At 48.2% G+C, this 24,840-nt stretch overlaps 2 protein-coding genes across 4 annotated transcripts in view; both read left to right on the forward strand.

Moving 5' to 3' along the window:
- Positions 1–441: 441 nt before the first annotated feature.
- On the forward strand, positions 442–13,650 carry CA5A (carbonic anhydrase 5A). The gene is made up of 7 exons (XM_040075252.1): positions 442–606; positions 1,675–1,872; positions 5,605–5,723; positions 6,677–6,772; positions 7,215–7,277; positions 8,536–8,691; positions 9,604–13,650. Exons 1-7 carry the CDS (start codon positions 471–473, stop codon positions 9,736–9,738), a joined length of 903 nt encoding a protein of 300 aa, XP_039931186.1. The 5' UTR covers positions 442–470; the 3' UTR covers positions 9,739–13,650.
- Positions 13,651–16,935: 3,285 nt separating this feature from the next.
- SLC7A5 (solute carrier family 7 member 5) overlaps positions 16,936–24,840 on the forward strand; it is a 34,989-nt gene continuing 27,084 nt past the window's right edge. For all 3 annotated transcript variants that reach the window (XR_005702594.2, XM_058422038.1, XM_040075049.2), the window contains exon 1: positions 16,936–17,573. Coding sequence is in view for 2 of the 3 variants with exons in the window: in XM_058422038.1 (XP_058278021.1) it covers positions 16,991–17,573 (583 nt within the window). In the remaining variant the exon portion in view is untranslated. The remainder of the gene's footprint in view (positions 17,574–24,840) is intronic.

Consider the following 24,840-nt stretch of genomic DNA (forward strand, 5'->3'; position numbering starts at 1 on the left):
TTTGAGGTAAGGCGATGCTCATTCGGTGCGAGGGGATGCACTCGGCGTGAAGGAGTGGCTTTTGGTGTGAGGAAATAACACACACTATGCGAGGGGAAACACTTGATATAAGGAGAAACGCTTTGGTGCGAGGGAGCAAATACTGCTTTGGTGTGAGGGGACGCTTTTTTGGGCGAGGCCATCCTTCGAGGAGATGTACTCGCTGCGAAGGAATCCCTTTCGGCGTGAGGGGCCACACTCGGCGTGAGGGGCCACACTCGCTGTGAGGGGACGCGCTTTTGACAGGGGCATGGGGACCACGCTGAGCACGGAAAACGACCATCCCCACCCTGCAGGGATCCTGCCTCAGCGGTGTCGCGGCAGGAGGAGCCGCTGAGGGCAGTCCCAGCCCGCCCCCGGGGCCGTGGAGGGGAGGCCGTGCCGGAAGAGGCCGCCCCGGGCCGGGCGGCGGCTCCGCGATCTCCGCCGCGATGCTGCCGCTGCTCCGCCGCGCTTGGGCGGCCGCCGTCGCCTCCTCCTCCTCCTCATCCTCCTCCTGCTCCCCACAGCGGGGCAGCCGCCAGTGCAGCCTCGGCGCCTGCTGCTCCTACCGCCTGCGAGACGCCCGTGAGTGCCGCTCTCCCTCGGCCCGCCCTGCCCCTGTCCCGCCATCGCCGCCCAGCTTCGTGCAGGGGAGCTGTGCCTTGCCTTTGTCCTCGGCTGAAACGTCAGGAAGTGGCCTGTGTTTTAAATATAGGGGATGTTTTAAATATAGGGGATGTTTTAAATATAGGAAATGTTTCAAAGATAGGGAACGTTTCCGCCGCCTTTGCCCGAGCTGACCTTATGGAGCGCTGTAAAGTTTGCTCCTCACTAGGGAAAAATGGGGTGGGGGGGGAAGTTGTTCGGCCGCCTCTCGTGTGTGTGGTTTGAAGGTTTAATTTATTTTTAATTCCTAGTTTAAAAGACCCTGAGCAGTCGTAGCTGGTGAAGCAGCCTGTAAAGTGATGCTCGAAGCATCGCGATTTGGGGTTCAGCGGAGGGACAGCCAGAAGCTGTGTGCGGGTCGCCAGATGAACAGGTCCGCACGGTTCTGGTTTTGTGCAGAATAAAGTCCCGTGGAAACCATTCATGCGCCTGCCCTGCTTGTGCCAAGCTGCCCCCAAAATCGCTGGGTTTGGGTTTTATGGGTGTGGGGTCAGCAGGAGCCGTCTGCACGAAGCAGATTTGGTCAGGATTGGTGTGGCTGCTGCAGGAGCTCTGAACCCCGCTTTGAGGAGCAACCCCTGCGCTTGTGTTGCCTTCTAGAGAATGTTTTGCTTCCCAGTGGGAATTATCCCATGTCTGGAGCTCTCCCAGCTCAGCTGATGGTGCTGGTGTGTAAAGAAAGCTGCAAAACAAAGCTGCCTTGAAATCTGGCAGTGATGGGAAAGCATTCTCTTTTTCTAGGAAATAAGGGGAGAATTCCCTTGCAGAGCGTTCTGCAAAGGCAGAAGGGCACTGACTGACATGGTTCTAAGTCGAAATACTGCACTTCCCTGTGTGGCTTTGAGTCATGCAGTTGGAATGTTTTATTTTTCTTTTGCTTTCCTGGGCACCAGCTGACTCGAGTTAGCCTTTGGTGACACAGCACCTTCCCTTGCCAGAAAGTTCTGTACCCTGTACCAGGGCCTGACTCTGTTCCTCCTCCTGCAGTGCATCCGCTGTGGCAGAGCCCGCTGGCGATTCCCGGAGGCACCCGCCAGTCTCCCATCAACATCCAGTGGAGGGACAGCGTTTATGATCCCTTCCTGAAGCCTCTGAAAATCGCCTACGACCCCACCACCTGTCTTCACATCTGGAACAATGGCTACTCCTTCCTGGTGGAGTTTGATGATTCTGCTGATAGATCAAGTAAGCAAAATCTCAGAGGGGAAAAGAAAAAGAAAATCTATTTAATGTCGCGTTAATGCTGAGAGAGGAGGAATGCTTGTGTGGTGTGAGACCTGATGTTGAAAGTGGATGTAGGGTTAAAAAATGCTAGGTTTGCCGTGGTGGGAATCACGATGAAGAAATTCTATGCAGACTTCACGTTTACAGTGTTTTTACTGCCGTTGGCATTGTGCACAAATCCCCTGCTCTATGTGGAAACTCCTTTCACAAGCCTCAGTGCCCTGCCTTGTAGGTTTTGTAATAAACTTTACCCACGTGAGTCAATCTTCAGTCATTTATGTGTGTACCTACTCAGTTTGAAACCTGCTCTTTTATTGAAGTTATCTGCCACTTATCTTTCCTGGTGCTAACAGAGATATTTAATGCACTTGAAATAATCAGCAGCCAAATGAGTTGCTGTTGGAAGGCACACACGCTTATCTCCGTGGGGTTCTAGGAAATAAAATTACCCTGAGCTCTGCCCTCAGGAGCAGGTGTGTGTGTCCCTGTTGTTTTAGGGGAAGCAGGAGTGCATGGGAAAATCCAGCCATGTGTGCCAGCAATTTCATGTGAATAAACCTCTGACCTGAGCAGCTCAACCTTTTTAAAGGCTCAATAGAGTAAAAAAATTGACTTAAAAATCGAGATATTGCTCCCAAATCCCAGATTTTCTGTCCACCGTTCCTTCTAAAAGCTGCCTTTCCCAAAGGATATTGCAGAATGTGAAGATATTTCGTAAGGGTGGGTGGGCTGGTAGCAATTGCTCAGGGCTGTTGTGAAGCACATGATGGCTCAGCTTGTCCTGCAGGGAAAAATTGAAGGACCCTGAGCAAGTTTGAACCCGTTGGATTGGAGTAATTTATGTTTAAAGTGGCTACTCACCATGAGAGCTCCTCCAGCTTCCTGAGGGATTTAGCAGTGCCCTCGGGGAGGGAGCCTGCAGCACACAAACAAACACTGCTGTCTTCACAACACCAGTATTTCTGGCTGATGTTTGGAGAGAGGCTGATAAAACAGTGCAGCACAAACATGGTGGTGGAATGCAGGGAGCTTGTGGGATGTTTGGGGTTTTGTTTCTCTTGTTTCTAGCTGTTCACTCAGAATAATCCGTTTCCAAGAGGGAATAATCCATTTCCAAGAGAGGGAATATCCTTGCCCTTGCTCATTTAAGCACTGATACCTTGAAGAAGTTGAATCCTGCCCTTCTGTTTCCCCAGGGTTAGGAGAAAGACATCCCTTGTTACCTCATCAGTCATTTTAATTTACTAATTTTAGATTTGCTTTGCTTTTCACTGAATGGCCTCTTGCTTTATAAACCACACCCCACTATCTGTTGAGGATAAGATCCTGAAAAAAGCTGGATTTTTTCTTCAAGAATTGATATAACAAAGGGGAAATGCCTGTAGGGGGCTCAAAAATATGCAATATTTAATGGCACAGGAGCAGTTTTTATGGCATAAAGGCAAGGCTGGAATCATCAGGCCTCTGGTGCTCCCCTCTGAAAGATCTTACCTGCTTCGTCTGTAAGACTTTCCTTGAGGTAAATCTTTCCCTGTGAGCATTTTCATCATCCTCACCTTGCTCAGATGAACTCAAGTCCATGTAAGGTAGGATGGCATCAAACAATCAGTCACAGGGCTCCAAAATGACAGATAAGCAACAGATAGTGAGGTGTTGCTGCATAACCCCCAGTTTTCGGGTGCCTGCCTCTCTCCTCCACCTTTCTCTCTTTACTCTTGCTGTTTCTGGTTTTTTTCTCACTGCCAGCTTCTGTCTAACAATCATAGAAATCCAGAGAAGAAAGCTTGGGAACAAACCAAAGCACCACAGTTGAAACAGAAGATGAGAAAGACACCCAGGATAGACAAAAATGCCTGAATCCTGAGATGGGGTTTGCAAGACTTGGGCTAAAGCTGAAGGTAGAGCAGGAGGAAGAAGAGGGTGAGGGGAAGGTATGTACAGCTTGTGGTCTGTCTGTGTGTGGTGCCATCAGAAAGGAGGCTGAAACAGAGCCAGGCCTGCAAGAAACACCCGATGTGATTCTTGTTGTTAGAGCCCCTTAAACTTCTGTTTTGTTTTGAAATTGTCAAGATTGTAATTTGAGAAGAAATGCTTCTAAAGGGCCTGGAGCTCCTGTTTGTTTCCTGTCACTTTCTGGTGGCCACTGCAGGAACCAGAGTCTCTCCATGTGTGTGTCTGTGCCTAAAGTTACTCATGAGGCAAACATTCAAGTGGATGTGGTTATTAACACAAATTTGTAATCACTTGTGGGTTTTCATCACCACCTACTCAGGACTGGATCGTGTTAGAGCGCAGAGCTTCACTCCTGAGAGGCTTTGGCTGTGTGACCTTCTGCAGCACAGAATCCCAGCATGGTTTGTGTGGGAAGGACCTTAAAGCTCATCCCATTCCACAGGCAGGGACACCCTCCACTGTCCCAGGGTGCTCCACACCCCATCCAGCCTTGCCTTGGACACTTCCAGGGATGGGGAATTGTGATTTTCCAGTGATGGTCAGTATTGCATTCGTGCCAGAGCTCAGCAGCAAGGGATGAAATTAATTCAATGCACACTTTGCACAGCTCAGTTTAATTTATTCCTTTATCACAGACAGGCCTGTCTGGTTAGGATTTCAAACCTGCTGGCTGGCTTTCAGGAAAAAAAAATAATACAAGAAAATCTCTTAATGCCTCTCATTGTTTTCTCCTTAGCATGGAAGTGATTAACTTATTTCCAAAAGCAGTGTTGGGATTAGGTGCTTTATACCAAGGCTTGCTGTAAAGCTTCCCCACGTCCTACAGTTCAGTAAAAATCAGCAGACGCTGGTGGTTTAGTGCTGGATTCACACTTGGAAAAGCTCTTTTCCAAAGGATTCCCTGATTCCATAAGTGTTATTAGCCCTTGGGAAGTAATTAGGGTTTCTCGTTTACCAGATGCTCTGATATCCTAATTAGCAAGATGACTTTGCCAGGATGGTTTTGGTCCAGGTAGGAGAGCATGAGTGGAAGCAGAAAGCTGGGCGTGGACTTCTTAATTCATGGGTTTGCAGAAAGATGGGAGGCTGAAGTTGTACCTTCACTCGCTGATGAAAAGGGCAGTAAATCTTTCAGAAACTTGCCCAGTGGCAGACTGGATGTTTAAATCCTTCATGAACAGCTTGTAAGCACAGCAAAGCGTATTTCTGGCTGACCTTTGCTTGTGCAGTCTGGAAGCTGTGTTGAAGCAGAATAAAACATTTGGGTTTTTGTAGCCTGCAGGAGGCTCGAACGTTTGACTCAGCACGCGGATTTGTCTGGCAGTGTTTGCTTTTTGAAGCCTTGTCCTGAGAAATGTCAGTGTTTTTCACAGATTCTCGTGGGGATGTCATTGAATGCATTTAATTGATGTGTCACTGCTGTGTCACCTGGTCAGGCAGTCCTGGCACTCCTGCTCTGACAGAGGGGTGAGAATGTGAAACTCGTCACTGTGACTGTGCCAAACTTGGTGGCAACTGGGAAAACATTCCCTTGAGGGGAGGTGGATGAGGAGACCTCAGTTTGATGCAGGGAAAACCAGGAATGTGTTTGCTTGAATAATTCGGTCGTGGCAAAGTGCACTCTTTGAGTTGCTCCACCTGATACTTTTTCCTGAGCGGTTTTCTTTTCCTCAAGGATTTACTTGCCTGGCCAATTCTAAATCATATTTATTAACATTTTTGTTTTGTTTTGTTTTCCAGTCATCGTTGGAGGCCCCTTGAAAAACCAGTACAGGCTAAAGCAGTTCCACTTCCACTGGGGAGCTATCAACGACTGGGGCTCAGAGCACACAGTTGACTGTAAATTTTACCCAGCAGAGGTATGAGATGAAATCCTGAACGATGCAAATACTGGTCTCAGCTGTGTCTGTGAAAACTCCCAAATTGAGGAATTGCAGTTTAGTTTGAAGTGCTACAGCTAACCTGCTGTTTTATTCTTTAAAAAAATTAATCTTCACTGTGTTTTCTGGAGAACAGCCTGAAAACCTGGATATTTGCCCCATTACTGAAAGCTAAAAACCGCTTTGTTTATCGTTACTAAATCTTTCAGAGAAACAAATTATATACTAAGTACTCCTAAAAAAAAATCACTTTCTTTTCTGCTTGCAACTGTTGAACAGTTACTAAAATAACAAAACTTTGATGCTTAAGTAACTACTAAGGAAGAAAACGTCAATAAAAAGGATGAAGTCAGTGAAAATGTGAGATTGTGACAGCTTTGACCACAGCTCTTTGCCAAAGAAGAAGAATTTGTCAAGTGATGATGGGTTGGTTATTTTTAAGGAGAGTTTCTCTCCTGTTGGTGTGCTCGTGGTGGTGCTGCCAGCTTGACAAGATCCTCATTTACAGGGTGACTAAGATTTTGGGCTGGGGTATTTATTTATCACACAAACCCCCTCAATGTACTGGCTGTCAGCAGTGCAGGGGAAGATTGTTCTGTGCAGGAGGATGTTCCTCAGGAGGACAGGGTGCTCTCCTCCTCCTGGGAAGAGAGGAAAGGGATGGAAGGCTGAGCTTTGTCCCTTAGACCAGCATTCCTACAGACTAAATCCCTTTTACAGATGGGAAATGCAGTGGGTCTTAGCTACTGCTTAAAGCAAAAGACAAAAAGGAAGGGAAGGACCATTGTTTACCAGAGCACACTGTCCCTCATTCCTGTGATTTCTGAGGTCTCTGCAGTGCCTCAGCCTGCCAAGGAGCGGCCAGGATCAGAAGCCAGGTGTGGGGTCTGTGCTCTGGGCAGGGTTTGATTTCTCCCCCGTTCCTCTCTCAGCTGCATTTGGTGCACTGGAATGCTGTGGAGTACCCGAGTTTCGAGGAAGCTGTGATGGAAGGGAATGGCCTGGCCGTTATTGGAGTGTTCTTAAAGGTAATTTCATTCTGTGGGACCAGCTGTGATGGGGCCTCTCTGTTTGCATTCTGTTCAAGCCAATTTAGGGCGCTTAAGGGAAGGCTGAGAGGGGATCCCATCAATCCAGATAAATGTTTCCAAGGGGTGACAGAGGATGGTGTCAGGGTGAGGAGCAATGGCCAGAAAATAAAAAGTTTCACCTCAATATGAAGAACTTTATGCTGAGGGTGGAACAGCTGCCCTGGGAGGACATGGAATCTCCCTGTCAACATTCCAAACCCACCTGGATGTGTTCCTTCAGGCACCCCTGCCTTTGGAGGGCTGGGTGATCTCAGAGCTCCCTTCCAACCCTAAACATTCTGTGTTCGTTGTTATTAAAAAAAAATACCAGGGGTGATAAGTAGAACTGATTGATTATTGATCAGCTTACTGATTCTCCGACCCCTCTTTGTCCCTGCAGCTGGGAGCACGGCACGAAGGGCTGCAGACCCTGGTGGATGCCCTGCCTGCAGTCAGACACAAGGTCAGTGCTCTGAGGTGTCCCAGCCATTGTCACCCAGCAGAAAGAACACCTGGAGAGCCACAGAACACCGAGAGGAGCTTTCTTCCTTAATTTTTACCGGGAGGGAGCTGATTGACACCTTGGAAGTGGGAAGGAAAGCTGATTTTTCGGGAGGAATTTGGATATTTAAGCTTTCCAAACCTCTTGAAGAAACGCTGCTCTTGAGATTGTTTCCCCTTACAAGGACATGCTTGAAGTGGGGGTTTATTTACTGTGGGATTAAGGCTTTTTGATTTTTGTCTGGTCTTTGAGGAAGTTATTTGCTTTCTTATAAACACTGAATTTTCTGCTGAGGGAATGGGATCGTTCCTGGCGGGCTCCTGCCAGGAGAGGGAGCGCTGAGTCTCTGACAGAAGCGTTTCCTCCTTCCCGTGCCCATTCCCTTCTGAAAGTACATGTAAAAAACCACATCCGACCTCTTCAGCTTCTACTCACACCCAGCTGAAGTCGCTGTGACACTACTTCTCGCAGGAAGGAGTTTTTAAAATCCAAATGAAACAAGTTTTTATGTCAGAGCAGTGGCAACTCTGCCAGATAAAACACCAAACACATCAGTTCAGTGCCAGAAGACCTCCCCAAATCTGAATATACATCTGTTGTGACAATATATAGTAACTTACAGCACGTGCATTTAAAAGAAATTAAGCCAAGATTCCCCAGGATATCCTGAAAATCCCCTGGAACAATGTTTGTGTGGGAAATCCTGGGTTTTGAAGCTCCTACATTCTGTCTGTGGTATTGAACATTCTGGAGATGGGAATATTTGATTTAAATAAAACTTCAGTCCTCTTCCTGCTGCCTAAAATCACGTGGTGAAAAGTGAAACACTTTTTGTTTGCAGTCTTTTAAGGATCTGGCACAGCTACCTGAACTTATTCCACCACTTATTCCCTCTTTTTTCTGCTTGCATCCAGCTCCCACAAAGCCTTGGGCCGTTGATCCTTCTCACTCCTTGTTTCTCCTGCACTGAATTCCTCGTGGCTTGTGGGGACAGGAATGTTTCAATTTTGTCTGCTCAGCAGTTGCCCCTTACACCTCAAAGCCAATTTTATACAGATTTGTGGGATTTAAAATTATTACATTGTTAATATCCCCAACACCCACGCACACACACAACACAATTTTTTAACCTCAAGACCTTTTTCAACTTTCTGTCAGGTTTTTTTTTTTCTCAAAACACCATCCTTACAGATTTTTTTTTTTTTCCCCTGCTGTTCAGGACACTGTGATCGAGTTTGATGACTTTGATCCCTCCTGCCTGATCCCTTCCTGCCCTGATTACTGGACCTACGCCGGCTCCTTGACCACTCCTCCCCTCACCGAATCAGTCACGTGGATCATTAAGAAGAAGCCAATCGAGGTGGATGAGGATCAGGTAAATCTCAATTTTCCTTTTGGATCACACCTCAGCTCAGAACCAGCTGTTTACCAGCGATTCTCTGTGAAAACACGAAAATTCTCTGTGTTCTCACAGAGATCTGTGAGCATTTCAACCCAGGATTTGGGGAGGAATCCTGGCATTAGCAGCCACTAATACTGAAAGACCTGAGACCTCTCCAAGATGTTTTTCCAGCTTTATTCGACTTTTCCATCTGTTCTCAAGAGTTTTACCTTGATTTGTGATTTACAATTCTGGAAGCTGCCCCTTGAAAACTTGGAGGGGTTTAGGAACTTATTGGAATTTTCATAATTTTGCTCTCCTTAGCATGATGCAGCCTTTTTTGGTGGAGGGAAGGGAAAAAGGGAAGATTTTGCGAGACAGAGATTGTTACCAGAGAACTGCAGGCATAGTGTGGCATTCTTTTAAATTGAAATTTTTCTTTTTATTTTTTTTCCCTTGGCTCTTTACTCTCATACCCATGACTTACCACTGGAATGGCTTTGTGAGCAGTAAAAGCTGATCTGCTGCTGCTTTATTTTAATCCCAGTTACAAACCAGTGAGAGAAATTTGGGGATTGCTGGGGTTCCCTGTTTTCTGGGTGCCAGGGAAGCTGTAAAAGGAGGTTGGGCGAAGTATTTGAGTGGAAGCAGCTCTCTCAGGCGTGCCACATTTGGGATTTAATTTCCCTGAGGATGGCAGATGACTGATAATTACCGGGACAACCTTTAGCAGCAGGTGACAAAGACGTGGGCGCTCCAACGCCTGTGGGTCCCTCAGAACGCAAACGCAGCTCCACCTCGGGCTTTTACCTCCCTCTCCAAGAACAAACCCTCTGTCTTTTGCCATGAATTCCCGACCCGGGGAATTCCTGGGAAGTGACCGGAGCGGCCCTTTGTGGTTCCCAGCTGGAGGCCTTTCGGACGCTGCTGTTCACGTCGGACGGGGAGGAGGAGAGGAGGATGGTGGACAACTTCCGCCCGCTGCAGCCGCTGATGAACCGCACGGTGCGCTCGTCCTTCCGCCCCCAGCTCGGCCCCTAGCTGCTCTGCGCCCTCAGCCCAGGCTGCACGGCTTTTTCAGTCATTTTTTTTCTCAGTGCCGCTGCTCCTTGATCCTCACTGAAGCAGCTGGGTTGTTGTTTTTTGGGTTTGTTTGTTTTTTTTTTTAGTTTTGTTTTGGTTTTTTTTAAGAAGTGAATAATATTAACCCGTAACGAATTGGCTTGTTCCGAGGCGGGGGGCAATGAGGAGTTATTGAGGTAGTTAAAAATGAGGAGAAGCTCGTCCCCTGATCCTTCTCTAATTGTTCGGTGTTTCTTCAAAGGCTCTTTCAGTGCCTTGCATGAATTAGTAATCCTGGGTAAAAGTTGTTAAGAAGGAGAAAGTGGGGAGAAAAAGATCAGTCTTTTTGGGGATTTGTTTGATGTCTGGGAAGAGAGCTGGAAGGGAACTAGCTTGTTTCAGAGATGTTTTACGTTCTTCCTTTTTCCTTGGATGAGGAGAAGGACCAAAGTGACTTCCAGGATGTCTTTCCATTCTGTTGGCTGCACATCCCATGTTTGATGTGGGTGCCACAGAATGCCCACTGTAACTATGCCAGGAGCCAGAAGACTTTTTCTAAAACCTTTTAACAACTGTAGAAGCTTTTGGCTTTTGCTTTCTTTTGCTTTCCTGTGTTGGTAATATATCAGGAGAAGGGAGGAGAAGAGAATTCACCAGTATCTCAAGACTGGCAAGAGCAGCAAATTAGGTGAAAATGTCCAATTAATCCCAGAAACTGATCACATCAGAGGAAAGCAAGATTAGATAAGGCCCAGCTGACCCCTATCAGTGGGATTAGGAGGGAAAAAAACCCAACCAATTCCTCAAATTCCAATTCCTGTGGTAGGACAGTGTGGACAAAACACAGCACTCAGAGAGGGCTTGCATTTCAGTAACTCATAGAGCACCAGTGCTCTCTTCACAGTTTTGCCTTGAGATGTCTTTTCCTATAAAAACACTTACTGAGCTCCAGGACCAGTGGGGACCAGTTTGTTTTCATTGCACTTTATGGTAACGAGGACCAGTGGTGGTTGGAATTGATTTGTGGACCAAGCAGAGCTGCCGTGCCAGCTCTGAGCCTTTTCCAAGGATCACTGACCTCTCACATCCTACTAAACGTAATTTTCTCTCAAGCACCTTTCTCTCTGGCCTTTCATGTATTTAGCAGATTATTCAATTACCAGATTTCTGATGAGGAGCAGCTCTGTCTGTGAACTCCCTGTGTGATCTCCATGGGTTGTGTTGGAGAAGTCTTTTGAGGAATCTTTCCTCCCTCTCGGGTTCCCGATGGGATTCAGTGAAGCCATGACCTGGCAACGCTAAATCCAGACCCTTCCAATTGGTACTTCAGTTTTTTTGAAGTCTAAGTGTTCAGCTTCAAAGCACTTTAACACTTTGCAGCGTGCCCCTGATGATTTTAAGGGTTGGAGATAATCTCGTTGGACTGGTTGAGTGCCCAGATCCTGCCCTTCCTTCCTCAACAGCTCTACCTCAGGCTGTTGTTCTGGTGCCACAGCTGTGCCTCTGTCCCCTGAAACGTGGCCACTTCAGTTGAAGTGACTCTGGGTGGTGAAAGGAAGGAACTCTCCTATCCCGCTGTAGGATATTTTCCCTGTCAGGAATTCAGCGTGGCGGTGGAGCTCTCTGGTTTCACCACTTCCCCTGAGCCCTCCCTGCCTTGGGGAACCTTTCCATCTTGGTTGTGCCATCTCCCTTTGGGATGGGGTCTGGGATTATCCTGGGACAGTGGAAGGTGTCCCTGCTGTGGCAGGGGTGGCACTGGATGAGCTTTAAGGTCCTTTCCCACCCAAACCATTCCAGGATTTTCTGATTCCATGATTTCAGTTGAACTCTGCAGGCTTTGCCATCATCACACAGAGTTTTAGCTCCAAAACCACGTCAGTGATGTTTTTGCTGGAGAATGATACATTCCAAAATAAAGCTGGAAGGAATATCTGCAGTTCTGGGAACAGGAGAAGAATTATTTTACTTTTAGCCTGAATGTATAGTAATTGTGACCCAGTCATTAAGTCTGAGATATTTATTCAGTGCTGTTCTTGCAGATGCTTTTTCTGAGGAGGACCCTCAGAATTTTCTACTCAGCTCAAATATTTTCTACTCATTAATAGAAAAAATTGTAATACAAAGCCATGTTAATGTTGCCTTTTATTTAAAAACAGCAGCACTGGGCTGTAGGTGCATCAATCTCCTTATCATTTATGAATGCATCTTTTGTAATTGTCCAGGTTTTAAATTGCTTTTGTAATTCCCACTGAGTTTTTTGGATTTCTCTGATCCACTGAGAAGAATCACCAGTTGATCCAGCTTTCCCATGAGACCCCAAATCCAGATTATTTTAGGGAACTGCCAGGGCGTCACTGTTTAACTTCAGCTGCTCTGGAACTCTGTAGCAGCCTCACACCCGCTGAGTTCTCCATGTTTTGCTCCTCTCGATCAGATTTTCCTCCTGGATGTGTAAATCCCTTTAGAACCAGCCTGCATTCATCAGAGGCAATGTGGGATATTCCCTTCCCAGTGATCCAGTTAAAGTTCTCACAGAGATTTACTTTTGTTCGAGTATTGCCATGGAAGCTTTGTTAGAGAATGGTGAATTACCTGGTGATACAGTTAAGCTGTGTCCATATTTACATCAAATCACACCTATTTCTATGGACATAAAATGAAGAAATTCCAATTTCAGCACTGATCACTTCAAATATCTGTGAACAGGGTTAATGTAGATAAAAAAATATCTGTGCTATGCTATGAAAAGAAGTTTTACAGGGGTTTTACGTTTATTTTGCTGTTTATTGAGTTCTGCATTTATGTGTAGTGTTTTAGCATCTCCTTAAGGTAGGCAGGAGCTCAGCTGCAGGGCAGATTGTTGGAATTAATCTGGAAATGAAACACACTGGGGTTTTGGGGTGTATTTTTTTCAGTTTTAACTTTTCTGTTGCAATGATTTTATTGACCTTCTGAATGTAAACTTGAGGAAAAAAATTGTGTTTAGAAGTAGAGATGGGATAGAATTCCTGTGCCTTATTCTCTCAGTTCTGTGTGGAAAAAAAATGATTTGACTGTTGGGTTAGAGGTGATTTTTGTGATGACTTTGCACAATTAAGTTAAAAAGGAATCTTTGGGCTCTTTTGGGTGGCACAGTACAAAAGGGTCAAAAGCACATATTTGTATTTCCCTTGCATAAGAGACACTTTATTACTAAATATTGCCCTGGGAGGAATTCCTGGGGCAGCAAGTCCCAGGAATTAAAGACTGTCACAGGAATAATTCTGGGACAACTCCCTGCAAAGGGAGAGGAGAAGGTTTGGAGCAGGCCTGTGCATGTGCTGCTCTGATTCCAGCTGCCTTTCAGGATTTCTCTGAAATGCTGCTCTCACCTTGTCCTGGGTGACTTCACAGTTGGGACAACTTCCTCTGCTGTTGGAATGTTTGATCCCTGTTCCTGCATTCCAGAACTTTCACTCTTCAGGTGTTCCTGACCGCTTTTGTGCTGCCTTCTCTGCCAGGAGTGACAGGAGGGTCTCCCCTGGTTTTTGGCATCTCCAGAATTGGAGTTTGCTTTGATCTCCAGAGGGTTTTAGAGGACTGGAATTCTGCTTTGGATGAAGGGTCCCCTCATGCCTTAATTTGGGATGTTTTAACTTGTATTTCCTGGCACATCTTGGCTTTTTTTTTTTCTTTGTGCATCTCGTTTTTGTGGCCTTTATGACATTGTGTATTTAATGGGTGTTACCTGCCTGAAATCACCGCAGACACCACCTGGGAATGCCTTATGTTTTCCTGGGATTACAGGCCCTTCCCCAGAGTTTTTCCCTGATGTATAGAACCCTTCAGCTGCTGCATTTTACACTGTTACATTAGTGTGCAACTACAATAAAGGACTAGAGAAACCCATGCCTGTATCTCGTTGTGTAATTGAGCTTTTCAAGTTAAAAAACCCCAGATTTCCTGTCACAAAAAACAAAACAAAAAAAGAATTACAATTCCTCTTTGGGAATGCTCCAGTTCATTGGGAGCGGAGTCTGATCAGCTGTCAGATGTTCTGTGATACTTCCAAGCTCTGAAAGACTCTGCTGAGCTGTGTTAGAATGAAAGCACAATGAGCTCTCTGTGCTGCTCGAGGGTATCTCATGATTGATCACATCCAGCCAGATGCCACAGGGCCATCTCCAGCAGCATCCCAGGGCTTCAGGATCGTTCCTGAACTCCTTCACTGGACACTGCCCCTTAAACTGGACCTGTCAGCTGAGCTCCTTCCTCTGTCCAGTCACTGACCTTGGTAAAACTGAGCTTTGAGCTGTGTGCTGTGACTCAGCTGGTGCTTGGGGCTATGAAAATGCGATCAAATATCCCTAAAAACCCCCTTTAAATAAATTAAATGACTGATACCAATTAAAAATTGATCCAAGAGAGTGGCTTTAGATTAGATATCGGGAAGGAATCGATCCCTGTGAGGGTGCTGACGCCCTGGCACAGGGTGCCCAGAAAAGCTGTGGCTGCCCCTGGATCCCTGGAAGTGTCCAGGGCCAGGCTGGACAGGGCTTGGAGCAGCCTGGGACAGTGGAAGGTGTCAGGGTTGGAACTGGATGAGCTTTAATGTCCCTTCATCCCAAACCATCCCCGGATTCTAAGAACATTGGGTGAAATAAGCGTTCATTTCTCTGTCTCACAGAGCTGAACTGTTTGTTTAGCTGGATTAGTCCAAAGAAATTTCTTTGGCTAGGAAAAACAGAGATCCTTTCCTGGTTAAGGAACCCCCCCTGAAATAATTGTAGGTGATGTTTCTAGAAGGTTCCTCAGCTGTGCTGGTGGGTGTGCAGCCCATTTTCTTCTGGAGGAAGAGTGGCCTGGGCTAGGAGTGAGGCCAGCTCTGCTCTTGTGACCAATTTACTGGTTCTAGAAGCTGCCACCACTTCCATTTACCCAGGAAAAGCAGCTCTGAGCTCTTTATCAGCATGGCTGAGGTGTTTGCTGAAGAAAGGGGGGATTTGCTGCCAGCAGGGTGGCTGGATCAAGGCAGCTTTTCCAAAGACCTGGTACAAAACATCCCCATCGCTCCTCACAAATGGCCCATTTGCTCCTGCTCCTGCTCCTTGTTTGTCCTCCTGACAAATCATTCCTTCCCTCCTCCTTTTTGATGTGCCAAACTCTGAGTGTTAGCACATGGAGAACTGATTGGATAATCAAATAGTCTTCAAAGATCCTGCGGAATAACTTGGGGGCCTGAGGAGAGGTAATGCTCACGGCCAGGCTGGTAACAACACCCGGCATTTGCCAAGTGCTTTGAAGATATCAAACACTCTGCGAACACACCCCGATGCCAGGCTGGTGTTTTCTCAGGAATACAAATGGGAAAACAGTTGCAGAATGAACTCCCGTGGGTTAATTCTCAAGAGTGTCCAGCACGAGGTTGGCTTGGAGCAGTGGCTGCTGCTCCACGGCCTCTGGAGCCTGGGATTTCCAGGTTCTCAGCTGGGAGTCCAGGAGGAAATTCCCTTTTGGAAGAATTAGAACAGGATAACTCTGTCCCGTTCTTGTGAGGGTTCATGGAAATGTCTGTGTGGGTTTGTAAAATGCCCATGGTGGGGTTCTTGGGGCCAGGAATTGCATTTGATCCCTGTGGGTCCCTTCCAGCTCAGAAGATCCTGGTTCTAGGTCCTTGTTGGCCTTGAGGAACTTGGCCTGGAGCACTGGAGAAGTAAATCCCTCGATAAATGATTTTATTCCCCCAAATATATAACTGAGTTTGAGTATTCATCTGAAAACACCTGAAGCAAATACTTAATTTCACTGTATCCTGATCCTGTCCACTGGATCCTGATGAAACAAGGCTGACACAGGGATAATCCCATATGTTGTAACTATCTGGTTCTTTTCCTGATTTCATGGTCCTGGGATAAATCATGAAACGCAGTAACAAAAATGGCCTGTAATGGTAAACTAGTAAAGTAAAAAAAAATGCTTTGGGGTGATAAATGTTTTGGTGTTTATTTTCCATTAATTGTCAGAGTCGTTTCAGTCTCTTCAGGATCCCATTTCTCATTGAAAACTGGAGGAACGTGCTCAGTGCCAAGGTAATTTCTGTCTTTGCTCTCTTCCAGAATTCGGATGTTTACCTAAAGTCAGCAGCAGATTTTTTGAGCCCCTGAGCAGCCACTAGATGTCAGGTTTGGATTAGTGCTCCAAGGATTGGGCTGGCTGGGATTCTGGAGTGGCTGGAAATGGTCGTGATGGAAATGAAATGGAAATGAAATGGAAAGGAAATGTAACTGAAATGTGCCCTTTTCCCCCCAGAATGTCGATCTCACGTTTCCCTGGAGTTCTCTTGGCGAAAACCTTCCAGCCCGGCTGCTGCCTGTCTGAGCCGTGCACAGAGGGTGCTGCAGGAGGATGGACCAGCCGCGGGGTTTGGAGCTTGGGCACCGCTCGTGTGGCAGCACTGGCTCCTCACAGGTACCGCCTCCACCCTCAGAGGGAATGTTCGGAATCAGAGCTTCCAGGCTGGAGCCTCTGAGCTCCTCTCCTCCCACCAGGGCAAGAGGAAATCTGAATTTGCTGGATTGGCTCCTTGGGCGTTATTGTAGTATCCCAAGTGATTCTCCTTGGATGCAACCTTCGGCGAGGCAGGCGTTGCCTTTTTTGCCTGCACTGCTGCCGGAGGGGTGAATTACTTCACATTTAAGTTTTGCAAACAAGCATTTTTGGTGACTTCGCCACCTGTCAGATTAGAGATCGGTGAATCATTTCTCTTTCCGACGAGCCCTTTTGGGGATTTCGGTGTCTGACAAGGAGGGGCCGATTCCCGCAGCGCCCCCGCAGAGGTGATGCAGCGCCTGGGCCTTGCCCTGCGCTCCTGAACCGGGGCGGAAAAACACGGCAGGACCGGGCTGGGGGGAGCTGCGAGAGGCAGATCGCAGCTTTGGGCATTCACGGGGATCCCTGAACGCACACAACACACAGGAACACAGCGCCCAGGCAGGCAGGCAGGCAGGAGAAGGGCTGTCCCTTTTTTGGGGCTCGGCGACAATCGGGGGCTGCCCGAGCTGAGGGCGATGCGGGGCCCTGAGGGAACCCAGCGCCCGCCGCGCAACCCCCGGCTGGTGCTGCCCTCCTCCGCCTACCTCTCTCCTCCTCCTCCTCCTCCTCCTTCCCCCGGAAAGCAGCCCGCCCCACGGCCGCCGTAACAAAAGGGGCGGCCGAAGGTGGCGCCCGCTTCTCCCGCCGCTCCTCCACCATGTCGGCCAGCGGCGGTAGCTCCCCCGGCAATGCCGTGAGGAAGCGGAGCCTCGCCGGCTCGGCCGCCTCGCTGGCGCAGGAGGAGGAGAAGCAAGCCATGGAGAAGATGCTGGAGGGAGCGCAGGAGAACGGCTGTGCCCGCTCGCCATCGCCTTGCGGCTCGGCGGAGGGGGTGACCCTGAAGAGAAACATCACCCTGCTCAACGGCGTGGCCATCATCGTGGGCACCATCATCGGCTCCGGCATCTTCGTCACCCCCACGGGCGTGCTGCGGGAGGCCGGCTCGCCGGGGCTGTCGCTCGTGGTCTGGGCCGTGTGCGGAGCGTTCTCCATCGTGGGAGCGCTGTGTTACGCCGAGCTCGGCACCACCATCACCAAATCCGGCGGGGACTACGCCTACATGCTGGAGGTGTACGGCTCCCTGCCCGCCTTCCTCAAGCTCTGGATAGAGCTGCTCATCATCCGGCCCTCCTCGCAGTACATCGTGGCTCTGGTGTTCGCCACCTACCTGCTGAAGCCCATCTTCCCCACTTGCCCCGTGCCCGAAGAGGCTGCCAAGCTGGTGGCCTGTCTGTGTGTCCGTAAGTAGCCGCTCGCGGCCCGCAGACGGGAGGGTTAGATGGGATTTGGGGAAGGGTTTCCTCCCTGGGAAGGTGGGGAGGCCCTGGCAGAGGATGCTCAGTGAAGCTGTGGCTGCCCCAGGATCCCTGCATGCGTCCAGGTTGGAGCATCCTGGTCTGGTGGAAGGTGTCCCTGCCCATGAGACGAGATGAGCTTTAAATTCCCTTCCTACCCGAGTCATTCCATGATTCCGTGACCCTCTGCAGGTCCTCGCTGTCCTACTCCACGTGGTTCCTGCCTCACCATCACCTTCCCCAAAATACCCACACCATCTCCCCTGTGCTATGCTGGCTGCATCCTGGGGGAATTTTTTTGGCTACTCTGAATAACCACAGCAGAAAATGTGGCCCCACCCGTAATAAACTGAGCACAAAATTCCCCAAATGCCAGCTGTGGGCTAGTGAGCCTCTCTGATTCCCGAGCAGCGTGCGATAAATGCAGCGTGCCTTTTTGCTGGGAGCTGGAATGGGATTTCTTGTGCTCTCCCACAGGACCGTGCCCGGGCAGGGTAAAATCCCCTTGTCCCCAGGCTCTGAAGGGTAGGGATGGACGTTGATGCGCGGGTTTGGGTGAAGATAAGAATTATCTGTCACCGGCAACTGGTGCTGAACACGCCCCTGAGCTGCTTTCAGCACCAGCTGTGAGAGGAGATATTTCCCGGCCGTGTGTGCTCTGTTACCGTGCTCGAAACCTGCTTTTGTGGGGTTTCTTTTAGCCAGCTCACATTCTGTCTCTGGGGCGGTGCCTTGCAGGGAAGTTCAGACGCGGTGGGATGAATTTGGGGGCCAGTGATGCCGACCTGGGCACACGGATCTCTCCTGATGCACTTTTTATCCCTTCTTTGCAATTTTGGGGTCTGCAGTTTCGCCATTCAAATCCTATTTTCTGTTCCTTTGGTGACTGCAAAGTCATCCCATCCAAATTCCCGATGATCCTTTAAATACAGGACCGTGTCCTGCCTCTTCCCTCCTCATTTTCCATTCAATCAGTTCTGCTCCACTGAAATTTAATGCTTTTATAAAGGTGTTTATTGGGAGAAGATACAGTTTTTGTGAGGGCTTTATAACTCATCTCTCAAAATCAAAGCCAGGTGATCTCTGTGTTTTTGCTACTCGTTGGTGCTGCCCTTTCCCAGGGGGATTGTGTGGGATTCTTCCTCCCTCCGGGATCTCAGGCATCCCAAAGCTGCAGCACATGGTCGTTATGGGAAGATAAATTGTCTGGAAATGTCTCACAGCCAACCTGACCCGGGCTTTGGGAGGTAAATTATATGGCTAATTATAGGACTGATAACAGGCAGGGCCGTGGGTTGTGCTTTCTTCAGGCAGGATTGAAACTTTTCAGTCCCCAGCTGAATTTTTAGGAATGTAAAGATATCTAAGCGGGCAGGTGGATTTCCATCCAAGCTTTTAACAGCTCAGAGGGCGGTCATTAGGGAAATTCAGTCCTTTAACTAAGAAAGCTGTAACGTGGTCGGGGAGTAGTGCTGCTGATGGGAGTCTTGCCTTTTGGAAATCTGATTTTCGAGCTTTGCTGCCAGGCTGCACTGTGGTTTCCTCAGGGACACACAGGAGAGGGGCATGGATGCACGTGGCATTTGCCTTCCTCGCTGAAAAACCAAGGAATCAGGGTATAATTTAAGGTTTTCTTGGTGCCTTAGGGCAAAGTTTTGCTGTGCAAGCACAGATTTGATCTGGCAAAGCTCAAAGAGAACGTGTTTCTAACCATAAGTGACTTTTCATCTTCAGGATCGTTCCCAAAACGTGTCTGTTCCCATTTTATTGATCCAAGCCCAGTGCGGGGTTAAACAGACCTGCCCGTGTTGGGATCTGTTCGCTGCTGGAGGATTTGCAGCATGAAACTCCTTGAAGCCAGCTCTCCTTCTCTCTTCCAAGAAAAGTTTCCAGCCCTTCCTTTGGTAGCAATTAGGATTGCCCTGCGGCAGAATTTGTTCTTGATCCTTTATCCTGAAATGCCAAGGGAAGGGTTTGGTGTTCTCCAAGTGTGCATCATCCCCATGTGTTTCTCCTTTGAACTCTGCTCCCCCTTGCACCGCTGGCTCTTGGTTTGTTTATGCTTTGGGTGAAATTTGGGGTTGTCTCCTTTGCTCCAAGAGGTTTTGTTCGTCCTGCAGCGCCTCCAGCAAGGCGGCTTTCGGGTACTTTGATTTTTGGAACTTTGATTTTTGGAATCGGCTTTTCACCTCCCCGCTGCCAAAGCCACGCCGTGACCCAGGAACAATAAATGAGGTAAATCTGCTCCGAGGGCACAGGGAGCCACACAACGCTTGTGGGGACTCACAAACAGCTTTGTTCGAACAGAAACTGCCCAGAGAGAGACTTTTTATTCTTTTCAAAAGCTCTAGAGTAGAAAAAAAATGACCTCTTTGTAGCACATACATGAATGAGTTACCTCAAAATGGGGGAGAGCAGCTTGGGAAGCAGCAGAGGAATTTGGGACCTGGGGCTGCAGTACAGGAGCCAAAATCCAGCCTTGCAGAACAGTCCCAGCTCTATTCCTTGCAAAGTTTGTGTCTCCACTCGAAATGCACTTGGCTGCACAGTTTGTAGTAAGAGGAGGAATAACTAAAGTTATTTGTTTCCACTTCGCTGCTGTTGAACAGTTGAATAAATCATGTGTTGTTCAGTATTTGCCACCATGAACTTCAGAGAGTGAATTAATGCATTAAGAGAAGCTAAATCACAGGCTTGAGTGAAAGGAAAAAAGGGTTGGAAGAGGGGATTTTGTTCCCCTCGAAGGTGCTGGGGAAAACAAGGTGGGTGGTGAGGAGGATTTACCTGCTAATGGGTATTTTCTGCCCCCAAGGTTGGAATCTACACACAGTTGGTATGCAGGGCTTCTTTCATGGGCACGGGAGTGCCTGTGGTGTTTGCCAAATAAAAGTTGGGAATCCACTCCAGGGAAGTCTTCCTGGAGCAGGAGGGGTCAGGCTGTTCATCCTTAGCCTGGCTCATTTCTTGCTCCCCAAAAATTTGGCTGAAGATTTTCCAGGCTGCAGGTTCCTTGGGTGATTCAGAAAGTCGAGCATCTCTTTTATCTGTGAGATTGGATGGTTGATGCTTTAAAACTGGTGACACAAAATCCATCCGAGTGTTTGGTACCCAACAATTGGAAGTTCAGGAAACACAGTTTGTGCATTTGTGTGAAAACCCGGGAATAATTTGAATTCTCTGACTTCTGAGCTCATCTAAACCAGTTTTACCCCTTCTGTAATGGGGGGAGGGACAGTTATTAGGTCCTGAATTTGCATATTTGATGATCCACGTTACAATGTCAATACTGGACATGGCAAAGAATTAGACCTTGGATCCTGTGCTCTGTCTCAGGTGTGAGGGGCTCTGGTTTTCTTCCCATCCTGCTGCCGCTTGCGTGAACATTGCTTCAATTCAAACTGGTAAATCCTAACAAAAATGAGTGAAAATCACCAATGCACCCTGTGTGTTCCAGAGGGGGCTCAGGGATGGAAAGTGTGAATTGATTTATTAAAGAGTCCGTGGATATTCCTCATTCCCCGCTGATAATTTGCAGATTTCCCGCTTGCACAGAGGCACCTTCCCAGGTTTGGGTTGTGGTGCAGGAAATTAATTCCCTGTGGGTCAGGGAGACGGGGAATGAAGCTGCTCCCGGCCCTGAGCTGGTTCTTGATGTTCCACAAGTGCCTGAGCTGTTCATCCCAAACATCCTCACACCCTGAGTGCCACACACAGCTTCTGCTAGAGTTCCCTGATTTCCTGACAAGAAAATCTGCTCCACAGTGGAAAGCTGGGATTGGACTGGATAATCCTTTCCAGCTCAGGATATTCTGCTGTTATAATTTTGTTCTTGCTCTTCAGTGTCAGGTCAGCAGTTTGACAGTTTGCTTCTGAATTCGTGTCTCACTTGTTAATTAGGTATGCAAATCTGGCACTAATAACCCCAGCACAGCAATATCGAAGCCAGGGAATTTTAATCTTCCTCAACATTTATCTAAACTTCCTTCACCGCTTCTGAACTCTGCTGTTGGGCGCTCCTCCTGCAGGGGTGGAATTCCAGGGAATGCTGATGGATTCCTCGTTTCTCTCTTTTGTTTAGAGCAGCCAGAGAGTGAAAGGATGAGCTGAGGCAGGTCTGAGAGCACTTGTCCTCTGGAAGTGCCTGACACTCCTGAGAGGAACCTGGGAGTCAGGGCAGGAGGAGGAATCCAGCTGGGGGTGGCTGCCAAATTGTCCAGTGTCAGCATTCCACCCAGAAATCACAGATCCTGTGGGAATCACCAGTGTCTTCACTTCACATCAAGGGTTTGCTTCCAACCTGCCAGGCTCGGCCATTTTTCCAGGTGTGTGGATTTCCACCTCACCAGGTTTTAACTGGTGAAAAGCAAACACCAAACACACCCAGGGCCTGTCTGCCTGACGTGGGTTCACTCTGCAGCATTGCTGCTTTTAATTAATCAACCACGACGAGCTGGGCGTGAAGCTTTGAAGATTTTATTTCTTTTTCTCCTCCAGAAAGGTGGATTAAGGGACTAAAGCTCCATCAGCAAATTGCCCTTGTTGGAGTGGAGTGGAAGGAAGGGGTCTGTGGGATCCCTGCTGGATGGCAGAGGCTGCAAGGCTGAGGTTGCTTGTTTTAATCTGTGTTTAATTCGAGCAGCATTCATGAAAACAGGCTTGACACTCGCAGGACTCTCCAGAAATCAATGAGAGCTTGGAGGGCTCTTGAAGCACACAGGGAGCAGCCAGTGCCGTTCCAGCACCCCTCTCCTGGCTCTCACAGCAATTATCCCATTAAAAGTTGCTGTGTTTGAATGACTTATGTCATCACTGAGATCATGCGGAGTCTTTCTCCCCTGGCATGAACAAATTTTTGTGGAAATCCCCTCCTGGGTAACCCTCATTCAAAGCAGCATCCCTTGTTTTGAGTATTCCAAGAGTTTCGTAGTCCCAGGGTCAGATGTGGCCAGGGGCTCCAATTCAAGGGATGGGAAATTCATTTTTTCCAGCCAGGACGCTGAATTCTGTGCACATAAAATACCAAAGTGCTGCTCCCTGTTGGGAAGATGCTTCTGTGAGGTGAGCATGGAGTTAGTTTGAGGTGGTTGATTTGCTGGAAATGGGAGAAACAGGAAGAAAGAGCTTTTCCATATCTTTTCTCTCTGTATTTTCTTTGTCCTCCTGAGGTAAAATGTGCTGGTGGTGGATTGTTGTGTCATGTCCTCTGGAAACCTTGGCAGTAAATCACAACCTTCTTCCTCAGGAGCCAAAGTAGCAGCTCCTGCCTCTAGGTAGGAGCCACCTCTCCCAACACTGAGGAATTCTGTGGAGTTTTCCTGTGTCAGTGTCCCGCTGTTATTATGGGATGTTGGTACCACAGGGATAGGGATGTTGACCTGTTCACTGTGCTTGGGGATGTTCGTTGGGACATCCAGAGCTCCTGGCCTCGGGGTCGGTTTGGAGATGATCCCTTTTTTAAACTCCTTGGTTGGTCCAGTTTGCCTTCTGCTTTGCTGATGCACCCGTTCCCTGATGGCTGTTTTGAGAAGAGGGATGAAAAGGGAATTGGGAAGCGTTGCCAGGGATGTTGATTATTAAAAGTAGATTTTAATATAGACACGTTTGCTCTGGGGCCAAGAGCTTTCCAACAGCCTCGTGTGCCCCCAGGCCTTTCCCTTTCCTGGACTGTTTGCCCTGGGTGTTAAATTTCTTCAGGGATTTGTCCTTGCAGAAATATCTGCTAAGTCTTTTCCCTCTGCTTTTTCCCTTCCCCACCTTGCAGGGCACAAAAATATTCAGTCAAGACCTGTGAAGCTGAAATATCCCAAAGCATTTTCTGCCCGTTCCCTTGCCTATCTCATGTTGGAAACAGTCACCACAGATTTTTGGGGGACACTGTGGCATCCCAGCTGCTGGAATATGAAATTGGTGGGGTGTTTTTGCCTCGGTGAATTGATTTTCCCATGGGTTTAATCCACTCTAGTCAGTATAATTTAATTTTTTCCATGTCCTCTGTGGATTAACTCTGTTTTCCAACCTTTGGTGGGCTCAGGCCGCAATTCCCTAAAGGCCATGGAGTGTTCTGTGCCTGTTCCCGGTGCTCTGCCATCCCAGGAATTTATTCCTTGGTCCCACAGGCTCATCTTGTCCTGTCTCTGCCCGAAACCTCCTTTCACCAGGGCTGGAGGGAGAGAAAACTGCTGTAGTGTCACCTGCACTTCGTGGGGAGGGAAGGGAGCTGCCTTTGCTGTGGGAAGGGGAAGGGAAAGGAGCTGCAGCTGTTCTGGGAGTAATTGTGAGGGAAAATCAACATTACCCAGTGGCAGATGGTAAATGGGAGCATCATCTTACAGTGGCAAAGGCCTTTGGAAATGTGAGTTACAGACGGAGTCATGCATGATAGAGCAGTTCACAGGCCTTGCTTTCCTGGCAGGGAAGCTGATGGAGGGGATTGCCCTTCATTTTCCCTTTATTTTCCACAACTTCCCAACCTGCTGGGCATTATCACTGGGTCCTGTGATACCACAAACAGCAATTGAGAGCATGGTCATGAGTTTAGTCCCTTAAAGGCAGCTGCTTGCACACATTTATCTGTGTTCAAGAGGTGTACGTGGAATCCCGCTGGCAGCACCGCAGGTCAGGCCCAGGGAATGCTACAGGAGGTGAAATTAGGGACAAAAAGGACATTGTGCAAGTGTGTGTGACCCCACAGGCAGCACGAATGCAGCTGTGCCACTATCTCAGGAATTCATTGCTCTGCACATTCCAGAAATTTCACCTGCCAGCTCCTGTCACCCCCAGCCAGTTCCGTGTGGGGCTGAAACTGGCTCTTTCCCCATCTCCACTCCGTTATCCTGGGGGAGCTGCAGCCTGTTTGGCAGCAATCCTGCCAAGGCTGTTGCATCAGAAGTGGCAGGCCCAGGTTTAGCTGTGTTTGCTCTGGGCACAGCCTCAGCTCTCCCCCGTCCTGCCTTTTCCCCAGACACTCAGGAGCTCTTGTTCCATGCATTTATCGTGGATGTGCTCTAGGTGGGATCGATCCATTTATCTGTCTGCTTTGCAGACATTTTTTTTCCCTATTGTCCTGTAGGAATTGTATCTGGGAAGGAGCCTGGGAGGCAACTTCAAAGGGAAACAGCCATAAATTGAAAATTATGGGGGTAAAGTCCTGGGTCTGGTGTTGGATTAATCAGTTTGTCCTTGTTCCTATCGGGAATGGGGAATCCCCTGGCCG

Source organism: Hirundo rustica, chromosome 11 (genome assembly GCF_015227805.2).
Source record: "Hirundo rustica isolate bHirRus1 chromosome 11, bHirRus1.pri.v3, whole genome shotgun sequence".
Lineage (NCBI taxonomy): Eukaryota > Metazoa > Chordata > Aves > Passeriformes > Hirundinidae > Hirundo > Hirundo rustica.

Coding starts and splice junctions, on each gene's coding strand:
- CA5A (XM_040075252.1), top strand. CDS start 471: ATGCTGCCGCTGCTCCGCCGCGCTTGGGCGGCCGCCGTCGCCTCCTCC. Junction 5,724..6,676: donor GTAAATTTTACCCAGCAGAG/GTATGAGATGAA, acceptor TTCCTCTCTCAG/CTGCATTTGGTGCACTGGAA. Junction 6,773..7,214: donor TTATTGGAGTGTTCTTAAAG/GTAATTTCATTC, acceptor TTGTCCCTGCAG/CTGGGAGCACGGCACGAAGG.